This window comes from Ipomoea triloba, chromosome 8 (genome assembly GCF_003576645.1).
Source record: "Ipomoea triloba cultivar NCNSP0323 chromosome 8, ASM357664v1".
NCBI classification, from domain to species: domain Eukaryota; kingdom Viridiplantae; phylum Streptophyta; class Magnoliopsida; order Solanales; family Convolvulaceae; genus Ipomoea; species Ipomoea triloba.
In genome coordinates, this window is record NC_044923.1 from 17,193,465 (window position 1) to 17,208,591 (window position 15,127).

At 35.5% G+C, this 15,127-nt stretch overlaps 3 protein-coding genes across 5 annotated transcripts; 2 read left to right on the plus strand and 1 right to left on the minus strand.

Annotated features, from left to right (window-relative positions):
• The first annotated feature begins 2,869 nt into the window (after positions 1 to 2,869).
• On the plus strand, positions 2,870 to 4,553 carry LOC116026775. The gene is made up of 3 exons (XM_031268165.1): positions 2,870 to 3,315; positions 3,586 to 3,713; positions 4,143 to 4,553. Exons 1-3 carry the CDS (start codon positions 3,051 to 3,053, stop codon positions 4,257 to 4,259), a joined length of 510 nt encoding a protein of 169 aa, XP_031124025.1. The 5' UTR covers positions 2,870 to 3,050; the 3' UTR covers positions 4,260 to 4,553.
• Positions 4,554 to 6,278: 1,725 nt separating this feature from the next.
• On the plus strand, positions 6,279 to 10,160 carry LOC116027844. Of its 2 annotated transcripts, none has more exons than XM_031269603.1 (9): positions 6,279 to 6,385; positions 7,174 to 7,559; positions 8,032 to 8,190; positions 8,339 to 8,428; positions 8,619 to 8,708; positions 8,798 to 8,941; positions 9,027 to 9,134; positions 9,327 to 9,378; positions 9,953 to 10,160. In XM_031269603.1, the coding sequence occupies exons 2-9, from the start codon at positions 7,203 to 7,205 to the stop codon at positions 9,988 to 9,990; spliced, it is 1,038 nt and encodes a 345-aa protein (XP_031125463.1). In that variant the 5' UTR covers positions 6,279 to 6,385; positions 7,174 to 7,202; the 3' UTR covers positions 9,991 to 10,160. The 2 variants fall into 2 exon arrangements, with proteins under 2 accessions (XP_031125463.1, XP_031125464.1); XM_031269604.1 differs by lacking the exon at positions 6,279 to 6,385 and adding an exon at positions 7,040 to 7,094.
• Positions 10,161 to 10,998: 838 nt separating this feature from the next.
• Positions 10,999 to 14,964, minus strand: LOC116026715. Of its 2 annotated transcripts, XM_031268082.1 has the most exons (5): positions 14,273 to 14,964; positions 13,954 to 14,180; positions 12,056 to 12,752; positions 11,725 to 11,973; positions 10,999 to 11,623 (listed from the first exon to the last, which is right to left on the minus strand). In XM_031268082.1, the coding sequence occupies exons 2-5, from the start codon at positions 14,085 to 14,087 to the stop codon at positions 11,354 to 11,356; spliced, it is 1,350 nt and encodes a 449-aa protein (XP_031123942.1). In that variant the 5' UTR covers positions 14,088 to 14,180; positions 14,273 to 14,964; the 3' UTR covers positions 10,999 to 11,353. The 2 variants fall into 2 exon arrangements, with proteins under 2 accessions (XP_031123942.1, XP_031123943.1); XM_031268083.1 differs by lacking the exon at positions 14,273 to 14,964 and having other exon boundaries at positions 12,056 to 12,771; positions 13,954 to 14,086.
• Between the last annotated feature and the right edge of the window lie 163 nt (positions 14,965 to 15,127).

A 15,127-nucleotide genomic window follows, 5' to 3' on the forward strand; every position in this document is an offset into this window, starting at 1 on the left:
GGGTGGAGACCAAGGGGAAGGTTGGTTTTTTTTTTTTTTTTTTTAATTTTTTTATTTGTAATATTTAAAACTATTTTTAAAAAATTAGCTTTTAAAACGGTAACCACCATGTAGGGATAAAAATATGCCAACCTCTTCTATTCTAATTTAGACCTAGCCTAGCTTTTTTTTTTTTTTTTTTTTTGAAGACACCTAGCTAGCCTAGGTTATTTAATGAAAAAGTCAAGCTTATGTCTATTTTAAAGCCTATTTAGTTAAATAAGTCCAGACCTAATCTTCAAGCCTACATGTCTGACTTATTTAACTATATATTTAATATTATATATATAGGTCCATGTTCTGGTGCAGCACTACTCTCTTGTGCGGTCATGCGGATATATTAGAACCGTAGGATGAGCTGAGATCAAATGGATGAAAATCAATGAAGAAGAGAAAATATGCGGTGGTAATTTTATAATTTCTTGCACCATGTATATTTTGGCGGTGCATTACGTGCTAGTGTGTGGTGCATTTTTATGTGCTTTGTGGTGCATTTTTTTAGTGATATGTGGTGCATTGATTTGTAATGCAATTAGAATTGCGCCACTCAACAGGGGTGTCAAACCCGTCGACGGGTTCAATAGACCCATCAACGGGGTGCATTACGTAATAGTTTGTGGTGCATTTATAAGTGCTCTATGGTGAATTGGTCTGTAGTGAACTTAGTATTGCACCACTCAACGAGGTGTCAAACCCCATCGACGGGTTCAATAGACACATCAGTGGAATGTGTTACGTGCTAGTGTGTGGTGCATTTTTGAGTGCTTTGTGGTGTGTTTTTGAGTGATATGTGGTGCATTGATCTATTGTGCATTTAATATTATACCACTCAATGGGGTGTCAAACCCCGCCAAACGGGTCCATTACATGCTAGTGTGTCATGTATTTATAAGTGCTCTGTGTAGTGCATTTTTGAATGATACGTGGTACATTGATTTGTAGTGCACTTAGTATTATACCACTCAAAGGGTGTATCATGCCCGTCGATGAGTTCAATAGACCCATCAGCGGGGTGCATTACGTGCTAGTGTGTAGTGTATTTTTCGCTTTGATTGATTTTCAGCCATCTGGCGATGCACCTTAGGACAACACGTAATGTACCACATACCTCTCATAAGCGCACCATACACTTGCACTTTATGCACCGCTGAAACATACATGATCGACAAAATTATAAAATTGCCCACACACTTTTTCTTCTCTTCATTGATTTCCATCCGTTTGATCTGATCTCATCCTATAATCCTAATACATCCACACGACTGCACAGGAGAACATGACTGCATGTGAACCTAAACGTGTATGTATATGTATATATATATATATATATATATATATATATATATATATATATATATTAAGCATTTGAGTAGTTTAGTTGGTAATAGTCATGTTATTTTGTTAGATTTGGAGATCAATTCTTGGTAACTACATTGTGGTAACAATTTTTTATTTTTATATTAATTATGAGATTTATAATATGTTATGTGTGATAATAATTATTTAAATTGATTAATTAATTGATATGAAATATGTTTTATAATTTAATTATGAAAAATAATTTTAAAAAATTTTATATTTTTTTATGAATTATCTAGTCAATGTAGTGTAGAAATTTCAATTGTATGTCATTGTATTCAAATTAATTTAGAAATACTTAAAATTGATTGAATTAAAATAAAAATTATTTATAAATATCATATATTAGTAGAGATGATATGCAATGTATTCTAACTATTTTATCTAATTAATTATACTTCATGTTTTATTATAAATATTTTTATCATGATTTGAAAATTTTTTCACTTTTAGCCCACTGGAAAAAAAAAAATTATCACTTTGTGCAGCAAATTGTACTATGCATCAGGGTCTATCTTGCATTGTGAAGTTTGGTCCAATATGACAGTTAAATTATGTGTATTCAGTTAACATATTATACTCTTGTAGCTCAGTTAATAAATAGAAGACACATAATATATTAACTACAAGCACATAATATGTTAACTGCTGATATATAATATGTTAATTATAATAGACACATAATTTATTAACTGAAAATAAATAATATATAAACTGCAACACATAATTTTTGGATTTACCGTTAAAACTTATCGAGTTTAATTTTTTTAGGTGGAATCTCTGGTGAAATGATTATCCAAAGAAGACCAAAGACAGTAAATATTATTTTTTAAAACTTGAGGTGATTTTAATTTCGCTGGACTAATTTTAACTTCTAAGCCTATGCGCAATTAGTTCACCGGTCAAGTCTTAATCTTCATATGCGCACAAGAGATCCAATCTAGATCTTCTGTCATCATTGGGTCGTTTTACCATACATGTTTCCAGTGAAATTCGAAGTCCTATTCTTCATGTGCGCACAAGATATCCAAACCAGACCTTCTATCATTATTGAATCTTTTTTACTATACATGTTTCCCGTGTGATTCAAATTCTCACACTGTCACTTCCAGTCATGACTTTTAAGTTAGGCAACGAATCAACCCGGTTAATTTTAAATATCATAAATTTTACCGGTCACCTAACTTTGTGATTGACAAAATTATATAAAAATCCTTGTGTTAATTGTTAAAATGTTGACCAATTCGAGACCGCCGAGGAAGCCTCCGACCAAGATCCCCACGTACACGTGGCGACCTCAGCAATATACTTACGTACCCTGCCGGCAAGCCTCGTGACGGATGACGTTAAATATTTACGGATAAATTGCATTTGTTTTATTATAAATTTTATATTTAAAAATTAAAAACATCACACCTTTAAAAAAGCTAACAAATTTGATAACACTCACACACATATATATAAGGAAGCCTGGGAGTGCCCTCCTTTGTGCTTTCCTAACACTCTTATCAACTTGGGAAATAGACTCTTACTTTGTTTCTTCTTCTTCTTCAATTCATATCCTTATCTTTCATCTGCTTCTTCTTCACAGTCTCACAGAGAAACCCAGAGAGAGATATAGATAGATATAGAGAGAGAGAGGGAGGAGAGAGATGGGAAATTGTCAGGCTGTGGATGCAGCGGCACTGGTTATTCAGCATCCTAGTGGGAAGATGGAGAGGATGTATTGGCCGATAATGGCGAGTGAGGTGATGAAAACAAACCCTGGGCACTACGTTTCTCTCATAATACCTCTGCCCATCGCCGCCGCCGATGAGAATTCCGACGAAAAAACCGTCAGGTTTAGCCGTGTCAAGCTTCTCCGGCCTACTGATACTCTGGTTCTGGGCAGGGCTTATCGCCTAATTACTACTCAAGGTTAGTTCATATATTTATATATATATATATAATTCAGTTACCGTGCTATTGAGTGTGTTCATGCGGTTTTAAATCTGAACAATTGATCTTACTTAAATAACGTTCAGAATTAACAAAATAAAATTTAAAAAAAGGGCAATTGAGTAATTTTTATATCTAGGTCAAATTTGAAGTAGGGTTAATATATATATATATATGGTTTTCTTTTGTAGGAATAAGTTTTGGGTGTGAATTTATATTTATATATTTTGGGTTGTTTTGATGTTGCAGAGGTGGTGAAGGTGCTGAAAGCTAAGAAGTATGCAAAGATGAAGACAGATTCACAGAAACAGAGTTTAGGCTGTGAAGTAGAAGTAGAAGAAGAAGAAGCTGAAAGTGAAGAAAGGAAAAACAATCAAGTAAGAATATTCTTATTTCCTAGCTAGCTAACACCTACCCTAAAATTAATTTTGGCTTCTTAAATAATCATTTATTGATCTATTGGGCAAAGGCCAGTAAAAGTCAAGTCTAGCACTGGGTGACGGGAGATTATTAAGCGAAAGTCAGTAAAGGGTCAAGTGTAATACCCGGTGACTGAGAGATTATTGGGCCGAAGCCCATAAAGGGTCAAGTCTAGCAACCAGTATTTAGGGATTGTTGTATTGAGACAGGTCTATCACCCAGTGTCTCGAAAATGTGTGGCCGCTGTAACTATAGTTTTTGGCTTAAATGATAAGGGTTTGATCCTAACCGATACAGTTGATAATATTACAAATTTACAATGTATAAATTCCATATCATTTTATCCAAGTTTACTTATTACTAAATAATATATATTATAATTTCAGGGCATGAGACATGAAAAACGTAGGCAGAGGGGTGGGGCAACGAACCAGGGTGGGGTGAGGTCTAAATCATGGCGTCCATCATTGCAGAGCATTTCTGAATCTGGTGCAGGGAGCTGATGAATATTCTTGAGTAGTTGGATGTATAGCTAAAAGGAAAATCAAAAACATGCAATGCCAGAGAACACACAAGATCATACTAAACTGGAAACAGCATTGGACGCTTTTTCACATGTTCTTGATTGAGAGCAGAATTATTGTAGCTAGCTAAGCTAGAGTTCAAAAGATCACCCTTGATAGTTGTTAATACATATGCAAAAAGTTCCTGCAATTGGGTTTTTATTGGTGTTTTTTACCCAATCTAATCAATGTATATGTTCAAGAAATCAAGAGTTCGCCTATCATCTGATATCATATGAAAGCATTAAGCCCAATGTTGTAAAATTTGCGCCTAGACACCGATCGGCTGCCTAAATAATCACTATAATCGGTGGTCTAGGCAATCGCACTATTGGAAATCATAAACCCAAAAACCATAACTTCTGTTGTTAGCTAAAGCTGAATCATTAATTGATGCAAATGAAAGCCATAAACCCAAAACCATCACTTCTGTGCTCTGAATATGTTCTAACTATAGTATTTACAAATCAAGTTTAAGATTAGTATTTACAAATCATTACACTTTCTTTTTAAAAAATCATATAAATTTATAATTTTCACATTTTTTACATATAAATACAATGGATTGTTAACTAAATAAATCATAATTCTTCATTTTCTGTTCATTTTCTTCTTTTTTGATCTGTGTGTCCTTTTACCTTCTTTATCATGATTTCATTTGCTTTTTCGGTGATCCCAATCATAATTCTTCATTTTTCTCTTCTTCATCTTCTATTCATTTTCTTCTTATCATACTACGTTAATTTATTGACTAAGCTAGCCATTATGACACATGATTCTGAGTAGCTTGAACACTAAAATAGCTAGATGATTGTCTGTATATATTCTAATATAAAGTTCAATGTCTTTATGAAAAAAAAAAAGTGAAAAGAAAATATAAAGAAAAATCATACCAAAGAGGGATATTAAACATGTTCAAATGAAGATGAATGAGTTGTTGGGAGGTGAAGAGTTGCAGAGGATGAATAAAAATATTGGAGAAGAGAAAAGGTCAAAAGAATTTTAATTGGAATGGTAAAAAATATCATTTATTTAAAATAATAATAATAAAGGCTCTGTTTGGGAGAGCTTATTTAGGAGCTTATAGCTTATTTTAAGCTACTAATAAGCTATAAGCTCTGTTTGGTAATGTTCTCAAAATAAGCTAGTAGCTTAAAATAAGAGCTTATTTTGAAACGTTACTTGGGGTAGCTTTTCAAAAATAAGCTAGTAGCTTTTTAACTTTTTTCCATCTTTATCATTATTATTTTAAATAAATGATATCCTTTACCCCTCTCAATTAAAACCCTTTTGACATTTTCTTTTCATTATGTTTGATTGTAATTTCAGTTTGACATTTCCGTTTGAACATTAATTTTTGTATGAACTAATCTTATGAATTATAAACATTTTTTTTTACTTTATATATTTTCAAATATATGTTCTTACTTTATATTTTATTTAAATATATTGATTTCATTATTTTATATTTTAATATATAAATTAAATTTAAAATTATTTAAATTGTATGAAGATGTCTTTTTTAGTCTTTTTACATTTATCAGCTTATCAAAAAGCTAATTTTACCAAACACTTTTAAGCATAACAGCTAGCTTAACAGCTCTTCAGATTTCAGCTTCGAGCTTATAGCTTTTCAATTTTCAGCTACTTTTCTGCTTTCAGCTAGATTTGTCAAACATAGCCAAAGATGGAAAAAAAATTTAGAAGTTACTAACTTATTTTTAAAACGCTACCTAAAATACTTATAATCTATTATTTTAAGTTACTAGCTTAATTTGAAAACATTACAAAACATGGTTTATAATTTATTAGTATAGTTTAAAATAGTCTAGTGACATTGCTCTCTCATATGAAATGTTTTGGATTTGAGCCCATTAAAAAAGTAATTATGAACAGATATTCCGTAATAATCTTTTTGTCTCTGGAATTTATTTAAAACAAAAGAAAGAAATTCTAAAGCCTTACTGGTTCACCCCTCAACTCAAAAATAGCCTAATAAATCTTCTGTGTCGAACGGACTGGAGTCTCTTCAAAGTTCAAACACAGGGAGGGAACTGAAACTAACGGTATGTTCGTTTATGGTAACCCATTTTGCTACTCATCATTTTCTTTCTCCCTATTTTTTATGTTCTCATCCTTAGATTAACCTACTACGTTTGCTTCTTTGGGCATCAAAGTTTGGCTACTTTTTTCAATTTTAAATCAGCAAACATATACTGCCTGGGAGAGGGATGGGGACAGTAAAGATTGCATTTTAGGTGAAGAAAACAAGAATTACGCCAAACCCACTTGTCAATTTTAACTCTAAACTCTTTTTGTCTTTTTGGGTAGTTTAGATTTTAGAAGCAAATATAAGGAAATGGTTATTTTCTGCTCTTTTGCTTTTCTTCAATAAAAATTTATATGATGGTAAATTGGAAGTTGTAAGGTGAAGTACATTATTAACTTTGCTTTGAATGATGTTTTTGTTTTGTTTATATTTTGGGTTTGAAAACACATTTTTGTTCAGAGAGAAATTAAATTCATAAAAGGTTGGGTTCATATGTTGTCTGCAATTTGGTAAGTTGAAAAGATAAGTTCAGATTTAATGTTAGTAAGAGAGTCCTTTGGTGTGTACACCGGGGTGGATATGGATAACTAGTCGAGTTTGAATAACGTTTAAAGTATATAGAAAAAGTTGGCTCAAATGCGTTGGGCGAAATATGTATGGAACCAAAGGAGGGGTTGGTACAAGAAAAAAAAGTGTAGTGATTGAATATCGTCAATGTACATAAGGTGAGTTTGGAGTAGGGACACAGTTACATATATGTGTTGAGTGAATAGTGATGCACCTTTGTCTTCTGCGTTTCTATAGAAACAGGGAGCGTGGCAAAGTCGGGTGTGATGAATAGCTTGTTTCAAGCATGTTCTGCTGCTATAGTATCGAAGACGAGCTGTGTTGTTGGGAGCCACTCAATTTGCAGATTTTCAGTACTTCCATGGAAGGTGAGCTTCAGTCAAGCCGGGATTAGAAGAGTTTATTTAAACTCATTTTTGGAAAGAGTTTACGTTAGGTCGTATTCATCTAAAAAGTCGAGTAGGAATTGTTCTTGGTCACAAAAGTCCGACCATGATATGGCTTCCACTCCTGCACTGATAACGGAGGACGACGAGATAAATGCTTTCTTCGTTGTTAGAAAAGGAGATCTTGTTGGTATCTACAGACGTTTGAGTGATTGCCAGTCTCAAGTTGGATCCTCGGTGAGTAATCCAATTTCTCTTTTCAACCTTGGGGAGAATGTGATCGACATTTTTCTGATTTCTTGTAATGCAATTTGAGTTAAAAACATTTCAATCTTTACTCCCAACTAGTATGTTAGAAAATGCAACTCTTAGTACATACCATGTAAGCAATATGATTGGATTTTACTAGGAAAAATTGGAAAAATGTCTCAATTGCACATATTTTGCTTGTTTGATAGTTCACTTTCTAAGTTCAATGACCTAATTGCACAAAAACAAGAAGTTCAGTGGCCTATTTGACACTTTTTCTTGCATTAGTTACATGTTTGCCACCCTATCTTTTCATTCGAGATTCCATCGCTTACACATGCTTTGTACAGGTGATAACTTGGATATTTATTGTTTGAATTTCATTTTTACTTTTTTTTTTTTATATATACAATAACTAGCATTTTGATGATTTTTTTTACCTATTTCCTCCCATTGGCAGATATGTGATCCTCCCGTTAGTGTGTATAAAGGCTATGCCATGCCTAAGGACACAGAAGACTACCTTATCTCTCGTGGGCTTAAAAATGCTCTTTATACTATCAGAGCCCAAGATCTAACTGAAGATCTTTTTGGCTCTCTGTTGCTATGCCCATTCCAGGTGAAGCAATTTTACATGTGTGTCTGTGTTTTAAATTTACTTTTTTTTTTTCTAGGAAAATTTGACATTCTTGATGAATGTTTTAGCATCTTGGAAGGTTCCTTAAAATTTAGACAATTGGTTTGTTTATCGGCATGTTTATTTGCAGGATGTTGTTGGATCAACAGTTCTGCCAGATGATTCTCTAAGAAAGCATGCCAAGTTAGAACATGACAGTGATCAAGTGCTATCATTAGGTGTGAGTGGCTATTATGATGCTAATTGCATTTAAAAAAAAAAAAAAAAAAGCTTTCTGTATACTGATTAACCGGTAAAGATGTATTTGTACTTATCGAGAGGTTGAAATTAGCGAGAATTTCAATCTTTTTTGGGTCTACTTTAATAGTGGGCTGCAATTGAACCTGATTTCGTTCTGTTATCCTTAGCAGCGCTCTTGTACTCTTGAATTTGACGGTGCTTCTAAAGGAACCGGACAAGCGGGGGCAGGAGCTGTGGTCCGAGCTGATGATGGAAGTTTGGTAATTGTTAAATTCATTGAGGGGTTTGTCCCTTTCACTCCTTCTGCTTCGTTTTTAATATTTCGAACTTCTCCCGTTTACCTGTACAGACCTGTCGGCTTCGTGAGGGTTTGGGCATTGCAACATGTAATGCAGCTGAATATCGAGGCATTATTTTGGGGTTAAAGTATGCACTTAGCAAAGGATTTACTAGCATTCGTGTTCAGGGTGACTCCAAACTCGTTTGTATGCAGGTTATTATTTCTTTACATTTTATGTATTTATTCTGCTCTCTTTTTTTTTCTTTTTTTTTTTAAATTTTTGTAATTTGTGAAATAGATTCAGGGCCATTGGAAGGTTAAAAGCCAAAACCTTTCAGTCCTGTGTGGGCAGGCAAAACAACTTAAGGATAGATTTCTTTCCTTCGAAATCATTCATGTTCTTCGGGTACCCTTTCTGCTTTGATTTACATCTTCTCTTTCTCCAATCACAATCTCATTGCTTAGTATATTTATTACCATAAACACTGTCTGTTTATTCATTTATATTCTCTTTCTCCAATCACAATCTCATTGCTTAGTATATTTATTACCATAAACACTGTCTGTTTATTCATTTATATATGTATTTGTCCTGTAGAAATTCAACTCTGATGCCGATGTACAGGCAAACTTGGGCGCTGCACTTCCTGGTAAAAATTTATCGAATTTATTTATACTTTTATAGTTATGGATACTAGGGTGAGATTAGTCGGGGTAGCTCAAGTGGTAAAGCAGAGGACTTTTGGCTGGTTGGCTATGTTTTTTTTTTTTTTTTGACTCTATTACAATGTAGTATCTGTTCATACATACTTTTCTCAACCTACTGAAGCACAAAGAGCCAATGCCCCCCACTAGGGATCGAAGCTGTGACCTCTTACTTGGGAGGGCCACAGCTATGTCGCTTGACCACAAGATCTTTGGCACTGGCTTGCTATGTATACTTCAATTCTCCAGTTTTTCATTTCTCCTGCTATTAAAAAGTCTTCAGGTGTAGCTAAGATGACAAGACATTCACACTTGTAACTACAACAAGTTCGAATCATTTCCCCTTGATTTGAGCCGCTCAGCTATGAATAACGTAGGCTGGTTTACTTCCTTGTGGTCCTTTGCTGGCTAGGGTCACAAGGCGGAGTTTACCTACACTCGAAAGGGTTACGGGGTTTCCTTGTCATCTGACAAAAACTATTCATCAATTTTACTGAACTTCGTTGTGTGTTGATGCAGATGGCCAAATTCAAGAGGAGATTGTATTGGAGAGATAAGCGCCTTGGCTGATGAAGAAGAAGAGCCTTAAGGGCTTTATTGTATTTTCCCAATATTGTTTGTTACAACCATTGTTTCCCGCTTCTCTCATTTGTATATATGCATTCTGTATCTTTCGTTTCAAGCTAATGAAACAGTTCGCTATGGATGATGACTTGTGGCTACAAAATGTATTGCACATCCCATCTTTTAAGTTTAATATTGTGTCTGTTAGCTAGTTGCTCCAGGATTCGTCTTATACAGTGATGTTTGCATTTGGGTAGTGTCTATTTCGGAGCAGTTTTGGGAGGACGATTGGTTTTGCTAAGGAAGAAGGATGACTTTATCTTATCAGTACACCACCGGGAGTGTTAGTGTTGAGTTGTGGCATCAGGGTTTGGGGCACTTTCCCTTGAATAAAATACATCTTCTTAATGATATTTCTGTCTCCTGTACAAAGAAATCAGCCTGTGATATATGTCATTTTGCAAAACAGAATTGCTCACCATTCCTATTGAGCAATACTAGCTTCGACCTTATTCACATTGATATATAGGGTCCCTTTCAAGTAAAGTCTTTAGGAGGGGAAAGATACTTCAAGAAGAAAAAAAAAAAAGAAGACAATTGCATCTGCTGCAAGACCTCCTGTCATTTGCCATTTCTCCATAGATGGGGAAAATTGGTCCTCGGATAAAGTTACAGGGACAGAAACTCACGCTTTACCATTTGTATTCATTAGTTACCGAAAATTGGCCAATCTTATATTCGAATTATACATTACATTAGATGATAAAAGATTATAATAAAAATTTTCATTCCTTGTAACTTGATCCAGTAGTTTCTTATTTATTCAAATAGTTATGTATAGTTCTATATTTTAAATTTTGTTGTAGACTCGTCTAAAGATATTTATTGGAGACATCAAAGTTCTATTAATGGAATTAATTTACATCTCTTCACTTTAAACAAATAGTCTCTAAGTCTTAATTCTCAAATTATTGAAAAGTTTCACAATTCTTGAACAGATATTGACATATTAAAAATAACTCCAAAAGTATAATGAATGCTAAATACACTTATTTTGTATGACAATTGAAGATCATATTTTCAGTCTAACGGTACAAACACAGAATAAAGTAAAGCTAGATACCCCTCATATTTTCCCCTCTAATCCATCCCATCCCTATTAATGTGACATTATCTAATTGGTTACTAAATTCTCTTTTTAATTGGTGGTGACCATCAATTCATGGACACCCAATGGATGGAAGCCAGCCACATTAAGAGGGAAAATTCAAGAGAGGTAAGAAGCATTTCCTACAAAATATTGACTACCATTCTGTTTCTATAATGAACAATCAATCCATTTACGCAAAGGAACATTCATCTCGACTCTTGAGTGACAATCTGACTGACCTCAAACTGTTTGGTACCAGAAGTTTTATCCACAAGTGTAGTAGCCATGGCCGTAAGCTGGTTAATCTTTTGGGTTAAAGAGCTGTTACCCATAAAAATTGTAGTAGCCATTGCCTTAATCCGGTTTACTTGTGCCGAGTCTGGGTATTTTTCAGACACTTGTGTGATATTTCTTTTTAAGTTTATGATGGCCACTGCCACGGTTGCACAGCACTTACCCAGCTCTTTCAAATCCCTCTGTGCATTTGAAATAGTTGAATTGTTAATACATATACTTCAAATGAATAGTCATTGTTCAGAAAATGAGAACTAAGCAGTCATATAAACAAGTGGTTTACCTCATAATCTGGTTCCTCCCCTATGGGTACACTATCATCTTCGATTTGTTGAGTTGGGAGAGCTACGTTGGGAGATTTAGAAAACTCGTGTCCATAAGGCATTTCAACACGTCCCTTTCCAAAACCTCCATGCTTGACTTCCCAGTCCAGTCGTTGACATATGCAATCAGATGTCCACCCTTTTAGTGTAGGGAAGTCCCTTGGAACTATCCTCCCTTGTGCAGTAATCACACGGTCTAGGTAAAGCATCTAACAGACATTAGATAAAAGATGTTACTGTAAATCAAAATATTAAATCTCAGTTAGATATTTAACTTCTACTTTATTTCACCTGTAAGAACAGCATTGAACCAGTGAAAAAAGAGTCCGTCTTTGCCTTCCATGAATCCATTGCCAGGTTGAGCTTCTTGATCGTATAACCCGACCAGTCAAGTTCTTTTATTTGTTCAACATTAATAAGTGATTTCAAAATTTTAAAATTCACATATCTGGTTTGTGTTGATGCCAACAGTGTGGACACAGTGAGTATCACAAAGTTCCTCCTGAACTCTTCACCATGTGACTTGTCACCCTGCATAGCTTTGAGCATTGCTGCTGCTGTGGGTGAGCCACATTGTATGTTCCAACTTTCACGCCATCTATCCAATAAATTCTTGTAAGATTCATCAGAATCGTCACTGTTTCCTGCTTCAACAACCTCATTATCTGAGCACGGCAAGCCAAGAGTGAGATGAACATCATATGAATTGATTTCTATCTTCTTTCCACGACTTAAATCCACGTATAATGTTTGATCAGCTACCTCATAGCTGTTCGCAAGCCAACAAGACAGTGATGAAGCAAGTCGGTCAGTGGAAAGATGAAGCAGCCCACCAAAGCCAATCTCCTGTACCACCTCTTTTTGTTCATCTGTGAGGTGCTTGAACAATTGAAACAAGCAGTTTGGGGAAGTTCGTGAAGCAAATAGAGATTTTTGAAGGTGCTGCTCCCCTTGATTATCCATGGCAGCATCCGTATTTAATACTTCCCTGAATTATCATCCTCTACCTTTTATTTAATAGTTTAAGGATGATGAATAAAGATAAAACCAATCTAAATCAAAACGTACAATATATATTTTATCTATAGCAATGTTTAAAGTAACTACTTCAAAACTGAGATGTGTGGTTATTTTTACAATAAAACAAGTGCACTGGTGTTGTCTTCCAAAAGGGTCCTCTTTCAATTAGGGATGCCTTAAGTCTTCCCCGTTTTTTAATGGTTGAAGAACTGTTTACTGTTTCTATAGATACCTAATGATAGAAATTTTGGGATGTGCAACATATGATGCATCAAGATGGAAATTGTTAAGACTGATAATGTAATCTCAACCTAAGCTACCTGTCACTAAGAATGTTGTCTATTTATGTAGTAAGAATCACAGTTTTTTACCTATGGCATATCAGCAGCACAATATTCAACAACTTTTTGATGATTGAACTGTAACAATAAAGGTTAATCATGAATAAATACCTTTTAGTTTAGCATCTTTCTGGTATTCCACACAACCATGCCATTCTGCCAGGTTAATGAGCAATACTTTTTATTATGCAACCTTAATTGGTATTATCTGTTTTATTATTATTTTTCTCAGATTGAATTGATTTCTGGATACAGCTCAAATAATATAACAATAAAAGTGCTACTTTTCTCCCAAATTTAACAATGTGTAAAACTGATAACTGACACCTTAATTGAAGAACTAAATTTTAGTGCTGAGACACAACTGAAGTAACGAATTATTAAGACAGAATGAATAGTAACCAATGTAATACAATGTTTGTCAAATTTTATTTTCTGTTTGTTACTACATTCACCATTTTTGACAACCACTAGTTATCTCAAAGCACAAAAATTTCAAAATCAATGAAATTCACTCTACCAAATGTTAATGAATTACTGTATCATCTTATATTCACACATTCAGCAAAAATGGAGATGGAACCTTTGAAGAAAGAGATTCACATCTATACAGCCAATTACATAAGTAGTAAATTACATCAGAATATTCATATTCCATCCATCGCCCCGATTTTTTTTTAAATCGCATACAAACTAACACCAGGAAGGCATTACAACACAAAGAATTAGTTGAATACACCAAAAGAACTACAGACAATATGATACGGGAGTACTACTTTTGATGAAAAATTTAGAGCGAAAGCCAGAAATTCGGCAATCGAATATTACCTCTCAGGCCACACCGGTATAGCCGCCGGCGAGAGCACCTGCTTACGGTCTTCACCTGCGGCGGATTCTTTGCGCGGCTTGTATGGTTTCGCTCTTTTAGACAATCGTTCATCCTTGGTTCCGTCGTTGTCCATTCCGGCCGCCGATGACGCCGAGCTGCCCTGCTTCAGCTGCCGCCGATGAGAGTCGTGAATCCTCCCCGGCAGTCGTTGCAGGATTTAGGGTTTCTGGAAGAAATGCTAGGGTTTTTGTATTAGCATTTATGAATGGGATAAGAAGAAGAAGATGGGAGAAGAAACGGGCGAGAATTATACTCAACTCAGGTAACTGAATTGCAATTCCGAGATTTCCGCGGCGATATTTTGATATGGAAAGGGTTTCGTTGTGATGGTGGGGTAGGGGAGTAGTAGGAATGATTTACCTGCTGACATGTGTCACGTGGGATCCACAACAGATTATGTATGACTGCCATCGTACGCTGTTACGATGACGTGGACGTTAACTCCGGGCGTGAAACTAACAAAAATAGGAAAGACAGTACGGAGTATATCTAGTACCAAAATTGGTACTAGAATGGGTGGAATATAATTATTGTATTAAAAAGTTATAAACATTTTTAATAGGAGGTCTTTTATGATTTTTGGAACAATAAAAATAAGCGTGTTGATTTTTTACTAATGTGAGATGTGATTTAACTCAATGGGGTAGTTCAAGTGGCAAGTGAACTCATTTTGTGGAGAAGAATTTTGGGAGAACCCGGGTTCGATTCCCCTGAGCCAACGAACGTGGGTGGACAGAGAAAGACCTCGCTAAAAAATGTGAGATGTGATTTTTTTTCATGGTTTGTTCTCCTGCAAGAAGTCAGGAGAGAGAAAAGGAAAAAAATGTGAGATGTGATTTTTTCATGATTTGTTCTCCTGCAAGAAGTCAGGAGAGAGAAAAGGGAAAGGAGAGACGCAGTTGTGTACGTGGTGTGCACAGACCATGCCACATGCACTCGTTGGCGCGCCAGTTGGTCCTTTTTCTTTTTTAGCGTTAGACCTCCCCCCCCCCCCCCCCCCCCCCCCCCCCCCCCCCCCCCCCCCCCCCCCCCCCCCCCCCCCCCCCCCCCCCCCCCCCACCCCCCCCCCCCCCCCCCCCCCCCCCCCCCCCCCCCCCCCCCCCCCCCCCCCCC

What these genes read in the sequence shown, in the direction of transcription:
- LOC116026775 (XM_031268165.1), top strand. Translation starts at nt 3,051, where the DNA reads ATGGGAAATTGTCAGGCTGTGGATGCAGCGGCACTGGTTATTCAGCAT. An exon ending in TCGCCTAATTACTACTCAAG is followed by an intron (nt 3,316 to 3,585) that starts GTTAGTTCATAT and finishes TTGATGTTGCAG; the next exon opens with AGGTGGTGAAGGTGCTGAAA. An exon ending in AAGAAAGGAAAAACAATCAA is followed by an intron (nt 3,714 to 4,142) that starts GTAAGAATATTC and finishes TTATAATTTCAG; the next exon opens with GGCATGAGACATGAAAAACG.
- LOC116027844 (XM_031269603.1), top strand. Translation starts at nt 7,203, where the DNA reads ATGAATAGCTTGTTTCAAGCATGTTCTGCTGCTATAGTATCGAAGACG. An exon ending in AGTCTCAAGTTGGATCCTCG is followed by an intron (nt 7,560 to 8,031) that starts GTGAGTAATCCA and finishes TCCCATTGGCAG; the next exon opens with ATATGTGATCCTCCCGTTAG. An exon ending in CTTGGGCGCTGCACTTCCTG is followed by an intron (nt 9,379 to 9,952) that starts GTAAAAATTTAT and finishes GTGTTGATGCAG; the next exon opens with ATGGCCAAATTCAAGAGGAG.
- LOC116026715 (XM_031268082.1), bottom strand. Translation starts at nt 14,087, where the DNA reads ATGGACAACGACGGAACCAAGGATGAACGATTGTCTAAAAGAGCGAAA. An exon ending in ATACCGGTGTGGCCTGAGAG is followed by an intron (nt 12,753 to 13,953) that starts GTAATATTCGAT and finishes ATGATAATTCAG; the next exon opens with GGAAGTATTAAATACGGATG. An exon ending in GTTCAATGCTGTTCTTACAG is followed by an intron (nt 11,974 to 12,055) that starts GTGAAATAAAGT and finishes AATGTCTGTTAG; the next exon opens with ATGCTTTACCTAGACCGTGT.